Source organism: Camelus dromedarius, chromosome 7, assembly GCF_036321535.1.
Source record: "Camelus dromedarius isolate mCamDro1 chromosome 7, mCamDro1.pat, whole genome shotgun sequence".
NCBI classification, from domain to species: domain Eukaryota; kingdom Metazoa; phylum Chordata; class Mammalia; order Artiodactyla; family Camelidae; genus Camelus; species Camelus dromedarius.
Window position 1 is genome coordinate 57583756 of NC_087442.1, and position 12121 is coordinate 57595876.

A 12121-nucleotide genomic window follows, 5' to 3' on the forward strand; every position below is an offset into this window, starting at 1 on the left:
GTAGTACAACCCCACCAAGGTACAACCTGGGAAAGTCTAAGAGGATTAGGTCTGTAGCCTTAGTGTCACCCAAGAAGGTGCTGACCTCAGCAGCAGCCCCACCTCTGAGCAGGGTGACACCTTTGCCCTCCAGTTCTTGTCTTAGCGAACCTGCTCCTCACTCACTCATACCCCCACCCTGAGGGTTGCTACATCAAAATTAGACACTTGCTTTCCATGAAGTTCTTTGAGTAGGTCTTAATTATTGTTGGCTTGTCTACTTTGTCCTGTTTGGGGACACAGAGTTTCAGTGAAACAACATTCACATGGTCAGGTCGTGCTGAATTTAACAATGTTGGTGCTTTTGTTTTTATCATGGGACTCACAGTCCACAAGCAACTTGATACTTGCTCCTCCTTGCTTATCTCCCCCAAGTAAGGTGACCACAAGTAGAACTTTAGGAAATCTTCTCTACTCCATGAACAACCTTGAGACATGATACCATTCACTGTGGTTTTCTTTCATAAGGGCCTCGAGGCAGAAGTGGAGTAATAGCTTCCTGTGAGCAACTGTGAATTGAAGTATTAACTAATCATAGATTTTATTGTATTTTACAGGGGAGATGATATTCTTACAGTAGAATTTACAAATTTGGGGACACATGAAGATCTTTTTATATGTCCCCTTGCAAATGTTAAGAGTCTCCTGACCTGGAAATTGTGTTTATGTATGTCTATCTTTCCTGCTAAGCCTGCACTGTCTAGTACTGTAGCCAGCAACCACATGTGGCCTTTGAGCATTTAATGTGGCTAGTCTCAATTGAGATGTACCGTAAATGTAAAATACACATCAGATTACGTGTAAAATACACACCAGATTCCAGACTTGGTACAAAAACCCACATGCAGAATATATCATTAGTAATTTTTAATTGATTGCATGATGAAAGAATATTTTAGATATATTGGATTAAATAAAAATATTTTTATTTACTTTTTTTAACTTTTTTTTTCAATGAATGAGTTTTCCTGTCATTCTGCATCCTTGGTAGGACTGATATTTTCAGGTTTGTTTGTTTGGAATGTAACCATTCTAACAGATGTGTAGTATATCTTATTGCTGTTTCAGCTTGCTTTTCCCTAATGCACAAATACATTTATTTTCCCATGATTCCCTGAATATCAGTGTCTTTTTTATGATTTTTCCCCATCTGTTTATCTTCTATGGTAAGGTGTCTATATTTGTATACTTGCCCTTTTTTTTTTTTAACCTTTTGACCCACTTCACCTATTTCTCCAACTATGCACCACCTACCTCTGGCAACCATCAATCTGTTCTCTGTATTTATGAGCTTGCTTTTTTTGTTTGTTTGTTTTTGATTCCACATTTAAGAGACATCATAAGGTATTTGTCTTTCTCTGTCTGACTTACTTCACTTAGCATGATGCCCTCAAGGTCCATTCACATTGTAAATGAAAAGGTTTCATTATTTTTTATGGTTGAATAATATTCCATTGTGTGTGTGTGTGTGTGTGTGTGTGTGTGTGTATGTATGCCACAATATCTTTATCCATTCATCCATCAACAGACACTTCAGTGAACATAGGGGTGCAAATATCTCTTCAAGTTAGTGTTTTTATTTTCTTTGGATAACCAGAATGGAACTGCTGGATCATATGGTAGTTCTATTTTTAGTTTTTTGAGGAACCTCCATACTCTTATCTGTAGTGGCTGCACCAATTTACATTCCAACAGTGTACAAGCATTCTCTTTTCTCCACATCCTTGCCAACACATTTTATTTTTTGTCTTTTTGATAACAGCCATTCTAACATGTATGAGGTGATATCTCATTATGGTTTTGATTTGCATTTCCCTGATGATTAGAATGTTAAGCATATTTTCATGTACCTATTGTCCATCTGTATGTCTTCTTGGGAAAAATGTCTATTCAGATCTTGTGTCCATTTTTCAATCAAAAATTTTTTTGCTAATTAAGTTGTTTGAGTTCTTTATATATTTTGGATATTAACCCCATATCAGATACATGATTTGTAAGTATTTTCTCCCATTTTGTTATGGTTTCCTTTGCTGTGCAGAATGCAGAAGCTATTTAGTGTGATGTCCCACATAATTTATTTTTGCTTTTGTTGCTTTTTTGCTTTTGGTGTCAGGTTCAAAAAATCATTGCCAAGACCTATGTCAAGGAGATTACTACCTAGGATTTCTTCTGGGAGTTTTATAGTTACAGGTCTTGAATCCATTTTGAGATAATTTCTGTCTATGGTGTAAGATACTGGTCAAGTTTTATTCTTTTGTTTGTGGCTGTCCAGTTTTCCCCATACAATTTATTGAAGAGATCATCCTTTCCCATTGTATATTCTTTACCATATATGAGTGGGTTTATTCTTTTTACTTTTTTAACATTGCTATTAGATCATTTAAAATTACTTATGTAGCTCATAGTATATTTCTATTGGACAGAGCTGATCTAGACTATAAGTTCCTTGAGGCCAGGGACAGCACCTGGCACATATTCATTAGATGCTCAATGCATGTTTGATAAACCAAACTGGTTAAAATGAATGAATGGATGAGAATTATAATAGTTTTCAAAGTAGTGATTTTGACACTGGAATTAGAAAGTGATAGGCCAGATGAGATGGATTTTGTCAGGAAATCTTCAAATGTCCATTATATTAATAGTCCCTGGTGCGTGGGGCTGGAACATACATTAAAAGCAATTCACGTGCTGACTGCAGCTGCTCCTCATGAGACAGTCAGATATGCCCAATATAAGCTGACCTGAATTTGCCACTCATGAGTCCTTTGTTCTAGTGCCACAGAGAATCCAGAGTTTTGTTCAAGAATGATCCATTTCCAGAGAGGATTTTTCCTATGTGCCATTAGCTGTGGTTCTCAGACTTTAATGTGCCTAAGAATCACTTGCTAAGCCTGTTACAAATGCAGATTTACAAACTCATTTTCAGAGAGTCTAGGTAAGTAGATAAGGGATGGGGCCCAGGAATCTGCATGTTAACATCCCAGAAGATTCCAGTGTCCTGCAAATAAAACCTCGAGGAACACTGCTATATGGCATCATAAACTGAGAATGGCCTGGAAATTCAGGTAGAAGGGGTAGTTTGCTCACTGATTTTTGTTATCTGTTATACTATAAAGAACTTAAATTGTTAAATATTTTAATAATCAAAAAGTTGCAGCAAAGGAAACAATCAGCAGTGAAAAAGCAACCTACCAATGGGAGAAAATATTTGCATATATTTCAGATAAGGAGTTAATATCCAGAATATACAAAGATATATAACTCCTATAATGCAGTAACAAAAAAAAATTACCTGATTAAAAAATAGGCAAAGGACTTGAATAGGCATTTCTCCCAAGAAGAATTACAAATGGCTAATAAGCACATGAAAAGATGCTCTCCCCCGTACTAAAGATCAGGGAAATGCAAATCAAACACAATGAGATACCACCTCACACCCATTAGGATGGTTGCTATAAAAAAAAAAAAAAGCCACCACTAACAAAAAACAAAATAACAAGTGTTGGCAAGAATGTAGAGAAATTGGAACCTTGAAGCACTGTTGGTGGAATTGTAAAATGAAGTAGTAGCTGTGGAAAAAAATATGGCGGTTCCTTAAAAAAAAATAAAAAATAGAACTACCATATAATCTAGCAATCTTACTTCTGAGAATATATCCCAGAAAAACCTAAAAACAGAATCTTAAACAGATATTTGCACACCCATGTTCACTGCAGCATTATTCACAATAGCCAAGATATGGAAGCAACCTAAATGTCCATCAGTGGATGAATGGAGAAAGAAAATGTGTTATGTACATACAATGGACTATTATTCAGCACTAAAATAGAAGGAAAACTTGTCATATGCTACAACATGGATGAACCTTGAGAACATTATGCTAAGTAAAATAAACCAATCACAAAAAGACGAATACTGCTGATTCCACTTCTATGAATTACCAAAGACAGTCAAACTTATAGAAACAAAGTAGAATGGTAGTTGCCAGGGGCTGGGAGGAGGTAGAAACAGGGAGTTGTTTAATGAGTATAGAGTTTCAGTCATGCAAGATGAAAATGTCCTGGAGATCTGCTGTATGACAGTGTGCATATGGTGAGCAGTACTGTACAGCATATTTAGTAATTGTTAAAAGGATAAATTTATGTTGTATGTTTTTAGTATAACAAAAAATTAATTAAAATATCAACTATCCTACTAGTTCATAGTACAATCAACTTAGGGGAAGAGTATAATAATTTTGTTTACTTGAATTTTTTTTTTGAAAAATTTTGTTGGAAGCTTTGTGTTCAACTTTTTTTGTTTTTTGTTTTGTTTTTATTTTTGTTTTGGAGGAGGTAATTAGGTATATATTTGTTTTGATGGAGGTACTGGGGATTGAACCCAGGACTTTGTGCATGCTAGGCACTCGCTCTACCACTCAGCTATACCCTCTCACTCTGAGCTCAATAAATATGTACTTATAGTGAAGCTGTGTGGGTGGTGAGAGAACTGAAGCTCACTGGTCTCTCCATGATTTACTGAGTAGAGGGCAAGCCTTACTCATCATGACTGTCATTCCCAAAGCAACTTGTCCAAAAACCTGGATGCCCTCCAGGAGGAAGAGAGATGCTGATTACAGGAAATTGTCATCTCAGAAGCATCCAGAGACTCTAAGAAGGTGTCTTTCCTCTCTCCTGTTCCCATAACCTGAAGCCTGGAATATCAGCACCTCAGCTGCATTCTCTTAAAACATTTTTTTTAAAGCCTTGGAAACTTTAATCATTTTAGGGATCCTGGTTGCCAGGACCCTTTCTGAGGCAGAGGGAGAATGATTGGGTTGATTTTTTTTGGAGTAACCAGAGCATTCATACACTGAGCATTCATTCTGGCAGCTATCAGTCTGTGTCTGCCCAGAGGCCATTCCTTTAGGTAGTGAGCTCCTCATTCTTTCCTGTAACTGGTGGACAAGTGTGGCTGGATTGGCTGGCTCTGCCCCTTGCTGGGATTGGTGAGCTCCCATGAGTGGGGCAAATGGAGTGAGGGGCAAAGGCATCAATTGACTCTGATACTTATCAATGAGATGAAAATACAGTGCTGTGTTGGTCAAGACTCAAATGGTCACATTTTCCTCCTTGGTACCATTCTTGGTATCTTGTTCTAGCCTATCAACTCCTTCTGTTTACTTTTGTTTTTGCGATGTGCTGGTTTATTTTTTAGAAATACTGATTATGAAAGATTTCAAATCTGTAAAGAGGCAAACCAATGCTATATACTCATCATCTAGCTTATCAAAGAAAACATTATGTGTACAAAGTCCCTGTGTACCCTTCTCAAATAATATTCCCCACCCCCACTGCAGTGGTAACTGCTATCTGAAATTTAGTGTTCACCATTCCTAAGCAGTTCCTTATACCTTCACTATATAATGTTTATATTCTTCAACAATATAGAGTATAATTTTCATGTTATGGTCTCATATTTTATGTAGTCTTCTGCAACCTGCTTTTTTCTTTCAACCTGCCTGCTCACTTCTTAAACTTCATTTGGGATATTTCTTCCAGAGTTACTTAGCTAAACTATTCTTGACTCTGGTATACAGTATTACTGTGTAATAGTGTTCGGCCCCTAAAATACAACTAGAAATGGTTTAGATTGAAAAATTTTATATTTGTCAAACTAGCATATAATTGCAATATGGTGTGTAACTGTTAAACATATTTGTTTTATTTCAGGTTCTAATATAACTTATCCTCTCATGCTTTTTCCCTGCCCCATCTCCCCAAATCATCAGCAGTAGAAAAAGAAGAAGGAAACATGTCAGGACACAAATGGTAAGTAATTTGTTATCTTTTCTGGAATAGGAGAGGTTAATGAAAGAGGAAAGCACATAATATATGCTCAATAAATGTCTATTGAATGGAAAAATTAAGAGTCACGTCTCAGTAAACAACCTGTTAAACCACATCCAGTGTTGAGTATAGTCAAGTTCAATATCCCTACTAATACAGTATGAAAACCAATAACCAGAAACATTCTCTAAGAAATTCATTTATGTGTAACTCTTCTCTTGAGAATCTAATGATGGCTTTTCTTACCACCATTTTTTCAAATGTAATGAATTGGTACTTTTTTAATCTGTCTTATTTACAACTTCTGATATTAGGGTTATAAGGGAATTTTATGTAGGGCAACTATAAAATAACAATATAACTATACAATAACAATATAAAATAACTCAGACTCATTAATTTATAGTCATGACTTAACCTTCACGAACATTCAGGAGCCAGTGATGGTTGGAAGTAGATGATGCTGAGTAAAATAGATGTAATCACGTGGCAATGTTAGCACTGTCATTTGCATGCCTATAATGCGTCTGAGCAGCATATTAAACCTCTCATTAAATTCCAGATATGCTACAAGCAGTGTTTCTGGACACTTTTGAACCACTGTTCCACTGGGCAGGCAGATCTTTGTCATGTTTTACCTCCTTTAATTTGTATCATGAAAAAGTATGGTGCATATTTTCATTTTGAAATGTACAATTAATTATAAGGAATATACTTTTTAATCTCTCCTCCCTCTCCTCTGATTGTAGAGAAGTAATCAGGTCCCAGTCCTCTGTAATATCGAATGTCAAACTTTAAAAGAATTTTGCATGTCTTAAAGTGTAATGAGCTGTAAAAGGTAATTAATAAATGGCTAAGGGATTTATTTTTACTGAGTATCTCCATTTGACAGCTCTTTAACTAAGAGTTGTCAGGCTGTTTTTTTAATTGTTCCATCTTGCCTCATTAAGACAAGGGGATGGCTTCATCTTGTGACCCTCATAATGGTTGTCATATCCTGGCAGTAGGCTCAGGGAAGTAGGGAGTCAAGTCACCCACTTTAGAGAGATTGGAGAGCCCCAAGAAGTGGACCTTTCCCCATAGTCTTTCTCCTACTCACTGTGCCACTTCATTGCTTGCTGCTGAAATGCAGGGGCTGCACAGAACGTTGAAATGTGCACTGCACCGGGATTAAGAGGCTTGGATTTTAATCCTGTGTGATTTGGGGCAAGATTCTTAACCTTTTGAAACCTAAGATTCCTCATTTGTTAAATGGCAGGGTTAAGGCATGTTCACTAAATCCCTAAACTCCTTTTTTTCCCCTCAAAATGGAAAGTTTTTTTTCTGTTAATCCATAACCTTTGACAAAAAAAAAATTAATAGAGAAAAATCCATCCCATTTCCCACTCTTGAAAATTTCATTCCCCTTAAATTGCCAGAGTTTTGGGGAGTATATTCTTCCAGTCTTTTAATGCACATACTTTGTAGAGGGATTATTGTACACATAAAAGTTACATATATTTTTATCTTATTTTCTCTGATTCAAACTCATAATAAAACCTTTTTATTTATATATTTTAAATAAAAATTGTATATATTTATGGTGTGCAACATGATTTGATGTACATAGTGAAATCATTATTACAGTCAAGCCAATTAACGTATCATCTCCTCTTCTAGTTACCATTTTTTGTATGTGATGAGTGCACATGAGGAGCATTGCTCCTCTCCTAGCATATTTCCAGTGTTCAGTGCAGTGTTATTAAGTATAGTCTTCATGCCTGTGCATTAGATATCTAGACTTATTCAAATCTTAGAAACAAAGTAAAACATAGTTCTTTAGATCTTTCCAAAGATAACCATTGCTAAGGAAGTCGTCTGAAACCCTTTCTGATTTTTTAAGAACAAATGTGTGATTTGAAACTTGTAAATGTTATCTGGCAGGAGAGTATAAATCAAAACATGAGATACATGTTTTGATATAGTAGTATAAAGCAGCTTATGTTTTAGGACACAAGTCTGGCACATTTTGAGTGCCGATGGGATGGGGTAGAAGAAGTTACATGTCTGCAGAGGGAGACACCAGGGGATCCTGTGTGGGCTTTTGAACCCTAGACAGGAGGAAATGGAGACAATGCAGGGAGGCATGGAGCACCTGTGGCAAGCTTTCAGTCAACATTTTGGTACTCTAGTCACTTACACAGAATTCCATTTCATTCTCAGCTGAATTTTTTTCTAAGTTCTTCTTTATATACTTTTTGATGTGATCTTCACTGCGCTGTTCCTTCACGACGCTTCCTATCTGTATTTTAAGCATTTATGTTTAAGAATTTAAAGTTTTTATATAAGAAATGCAGAATAGATTTTTTAAAATATTTTTTATTTTTTCAAAATTTTATTTGACTGTGATAAGAATACTTAACAGGAGATCTACCCTTGTAACAAATTTTAAATATATAAGCTAGTGTTTTGAACAGCAGGCACCAGCAGGACTTATTCATCTTGTGCAGCTGGAACTTTTTGCCCATTGATTAGCACTTTCTCATTTCCTCCTCCCTGCCCAGCCTCTGGGAAACACTGTTCTTTCTGATTCTATGAGTTTGACTGTGTTAGGTACCTCTGTGACAGTTTAAGCATGCTATTTTTCAGCCCCTTATCTCTACTTTTCTGCCATCACTTCAGCTTTGGCCGCAGGGCTGGAGCGGAGAGAATGTTGGTGTCCGGCTGCATCTCTGACTCACGGGGGTGCTTGAATCTGTCACTCTGCCTGGCTTGGCCCCACTTGCCCCACTTCTGAAAGGAGTATGTCCAACCTTTTGATAGCTAAACCCTTTGAGGTTTAGTTTCTTAATTTCCTGCAAACGTTTCTTTATTTCCTACTCACGTTTAAGGTTTTGGTGTAAGTTAGACGATTAACTTTTTGATGTCATAACCATATAAGAAAGTATTTATATGTTTATATGTTTATTAATGTTGTAAATGTTCAGATTAATTTTTGTTTGCACTAAATGATCTTAATCTTTTTGAAAGTCATGAGTAAAATGGTTCTTTGAATGCTTTTTAGCAGTTATCCCTGGGACTTACAGGATCGCTATGCTCAGGATAAGTCAGTTGTAAATAAGATGCAGCAGAAGTACTGGGAAACGAAGCAGGCCTTTATTAAAGCCACAGGGAAGAAGGAGGATGAACATGTCGTTGCCTCTGACGCAGACCTGGATGCCAAGCTGGAGGTGAGCCCTCAACCCCAGCACAGCCATCTTCTAGAGTCAGGTCTGAGAGTGAACTCACGGGACAAGCATTGGTGTGCTTTGTATTTGAAAATACATTGCAAATAACTAGTTCAGGAGGAAAATCTAGGATCAGGTAAATTTAATCCCAGCATATTTAATTTAAAACCTACAAATTCTCCTGGAACCACCATTATGCCTCAGTGAACTTGTTTTTCAAGTACTTCCTTGGCATGCATGGAATATGGTCAATTAGCAATACATGTTTGTTGAAAAACATTAATACAATCAAAGAGCCACTGCTAGTGATAATGACACTAGGGTCAGGCAAATGTTTACATTTAAAAAAAGAAAAAAGGATACTAGCAAAAAATCCTGGAAAGTGAGTCTAGTAAGCTTGTATTGAATCCTGTAAAATTCTAGAATGAATTAACTAATACTTAGTTAATAATACAGTCTTTTCATAATACAGCTAAAATCATATCTAATTGGTCCTTGAATACTAGTATAACTAGTAGAAGACCCCCTAATTCCCTGCCTTGGTGGACATTCTGCCAATACTTCAGACTAAAATTTAAAAAGCATACTTCTCACTTCTGTGAATGACAAGGCACAGAGAGAAATAATACATCACACGGTCTGATAAGAACTCAGAATGATATCTAAGCTTAATATATAGGCTGAAGTTAATGAGCTAAACATTTAATGGGGCTAAAATCAAAAGCTCAAGATTTCAGAAAGCTTTCTGAGAAAGGGTGGCCAGGATGGTGGAAGCCACGGCTATTCTGGAACAGAGAGGTTTAAGGGAAGATACGTTGGTTGCCGATTATATGATTATATGGGAAGGCCTGTCACGTGGAGAAGGGATGATTCAATCCATGCAACTGAGGGTAGAACCAGACCCAGGGCCACTGTTCACAGTGCTCACCTCTCATGGAATTATCTCAAATGTTCATTTGTTTGCCTGCCCTCCTTCCACTAGGAGGTCAAATTCCATGTCAGCCTTATTCACTATTGTATCTGCAGACACACAGTACACATTCAGTAAGTAGTAACTGAATAAGTGTACATGTTAATGCAATTAAGATTAGTTCCCAAACCTTTCTCCTGTCATTGGAATTGTTCTAACAGAAGCTGGGTTTGACAGAGATGTTCTAACAGCGATTGCTGCCATGGAGAAAAGTAGAAGCAGGCGGCCTCTATTCTGATTTTGCTATTCTGAACAGAGTTGAAATGGTTATAAGTCACATATGCTTTTTACATCTTATAGATTTTTTTCTTAACAACCTAGCGAATATAAACATTATTCAAAAAGTAATATGTTAGTTTCTAGTACATGAAACTCAATACAGTAATTTTATCTTTATATTTAGTTTCTTGCAGCAGCATTTTTACTGAACCAACTGTACTTTAATCAAAATAGCTGCCGTCCTAGGCACATAGCATCCAAACTACTTAGCTGTGATTAATAACTTTATACATGATAGCGGTTTGTGTTGCAGAAATGTTAATACCAATGTTGATATTTATAGAGAAAGAGAATGGATTTCATCAATAAAACATATGAAAACAGTGTACAAACCATTTTGATATGCTCATCAACTAAATTATCCATAGAAGCCTAGCTTATAAAACAAGAATTTGTATTCTATTGGCCAAGAAAACTTCTGTGCCAAACTATGATAATGGTCAGATTCTATCATAATCTGTTGGGAAGTTTGTATAGAAATGTTGTACTGAGTTTAAATATTTGTCAGAATTGCTTGTTCATGAAATCATCTTCTGAAAAACAGCTCTTAAGTACAAGAACTGACAAAACTAACCTGTGATGACAGAAGTCTTTTAGTGGGTGCTACAGCAGAGTAGACTAATTAGATGGGGGGAATATTTCTTACTGTGGTTGTGGTTACAAGTGAGTATACAGTTGTCAGACTCACAGAACTGAACTCTGCAGAGATGTGCATTTTATTGCATTTAATTTATACTGCAGTTTTTTGTTTTGTTTTTCATTTTACATACATATTTTTATTGAAGTATAGTCAGTTTACAAGGTTGTATCAATTTCTGGTGTACAGCATAATGCTTCAGTCGTACATGAACATACATATATTCATTTTCATATTCTTTTTCATCATAAGTTACTATAAGATATTTAATATAGTTCCCTGTGCTATAAAGTGTGAACTAGTTGTTTATCTATTATATATACTTTAATTAGTATCTGTAAATCTGAACTCCAGATTTATCCCTTCCTACCTCCTTCACCCTAAAAAGAATGAAGGAAAAAAAAAAAGAAAAAGAAAAAAAATCTATATTTTCTTGCTCCCTTCTCACATCTTTTATGATTTTCATGTCCTTTTTTTTTTTTTTTTTAATATATTTTCATGTTTATTCTCTTGGAACTCATTGTACTTATTGCCTTTCCAGTTATGATTTTCTCCTTTCTATAGCTCCTGCTTTTTCTCTATTTATAGGAGACCTGTCAATATTTCTTTTAGGATAGTTTTAGCATTGCTGAATTCTTTTAGTTTTTACTTGTCTGTGAAGTTCTTTCTCTCTCCTTCCACTCTAAAGGATAGTCTTGTCGGATAGAGTGTCCTAGGTTGCTACTTTTTCTCATTCAGGACTTCGAATATATCTTGCCACCCCCTTCTGGCCTGCAGTGTTTGTGTAGAGAAATCAGCTGAAAGCCTTATGGGGGTTCCCTTGTAACTAAATCTTTGTTTTTCTCTTGCTGCCTTTAGAATCATTTCTTTATCTCTAACTGTGACCATCTTAATTATAATATGTCTTGGTGTGGGTCTGTTTGGATTCTTCTTGTTTGGGACCCTCTGTGCTTCCTGTACTTGGGTATCTGATTCCTTCTTTGGGTTTGGGAAGTTTTCAGTCATGATTTCTTCAAATACCTTTTCAATCCCTTTTGCTCTTTCTTCTCCTTCTGGGACCCCTATGATGTGTAGGTTGGCACACTTTATGTTATCCCATAGGTCCCTTATATTGCTTTCATTGGTTTTTACTTGCTTTTCTGTCTGCTGTTCTGATTGG

The 12121-nt window shown here is 36.1% G+C and overlaps 1 protein-coding gene across 7 annotated transcripts in view; it reads left to right on the forward strand.

The window, feature by feature from the left end:
- The window catches only part of ICA1 (islet cell autoantigen 1), a 141123-nt gene that overhangs the window by 13994 nt on the left and 115008 nt on the right, over positions 1-12121 (forward strand). For 4 of the 7 annotated variants that reach the window (XM_010979614.3, XM_010979612.3, XM_031454955.2 and 1 more), the window contains exons 2-3: positions 5754-5852; positions 8914-9079. In XM_010979614.3, the coding sequence (XP_010977916.1) occupies positions 5836-5852; positions 8914-9079 (183 nt within the window). In that variant the 5' untranslated portion in view covers positions 5754-5835. The remainder of the gene's footprint in view (positions 1-5753; positions 5853-8913; positions 9080-12121) is intronic. The other 3 variants (XM_031454952.2, XM_031454958.2, XM_010979616.3) reach the window with 2 other exon arrangements.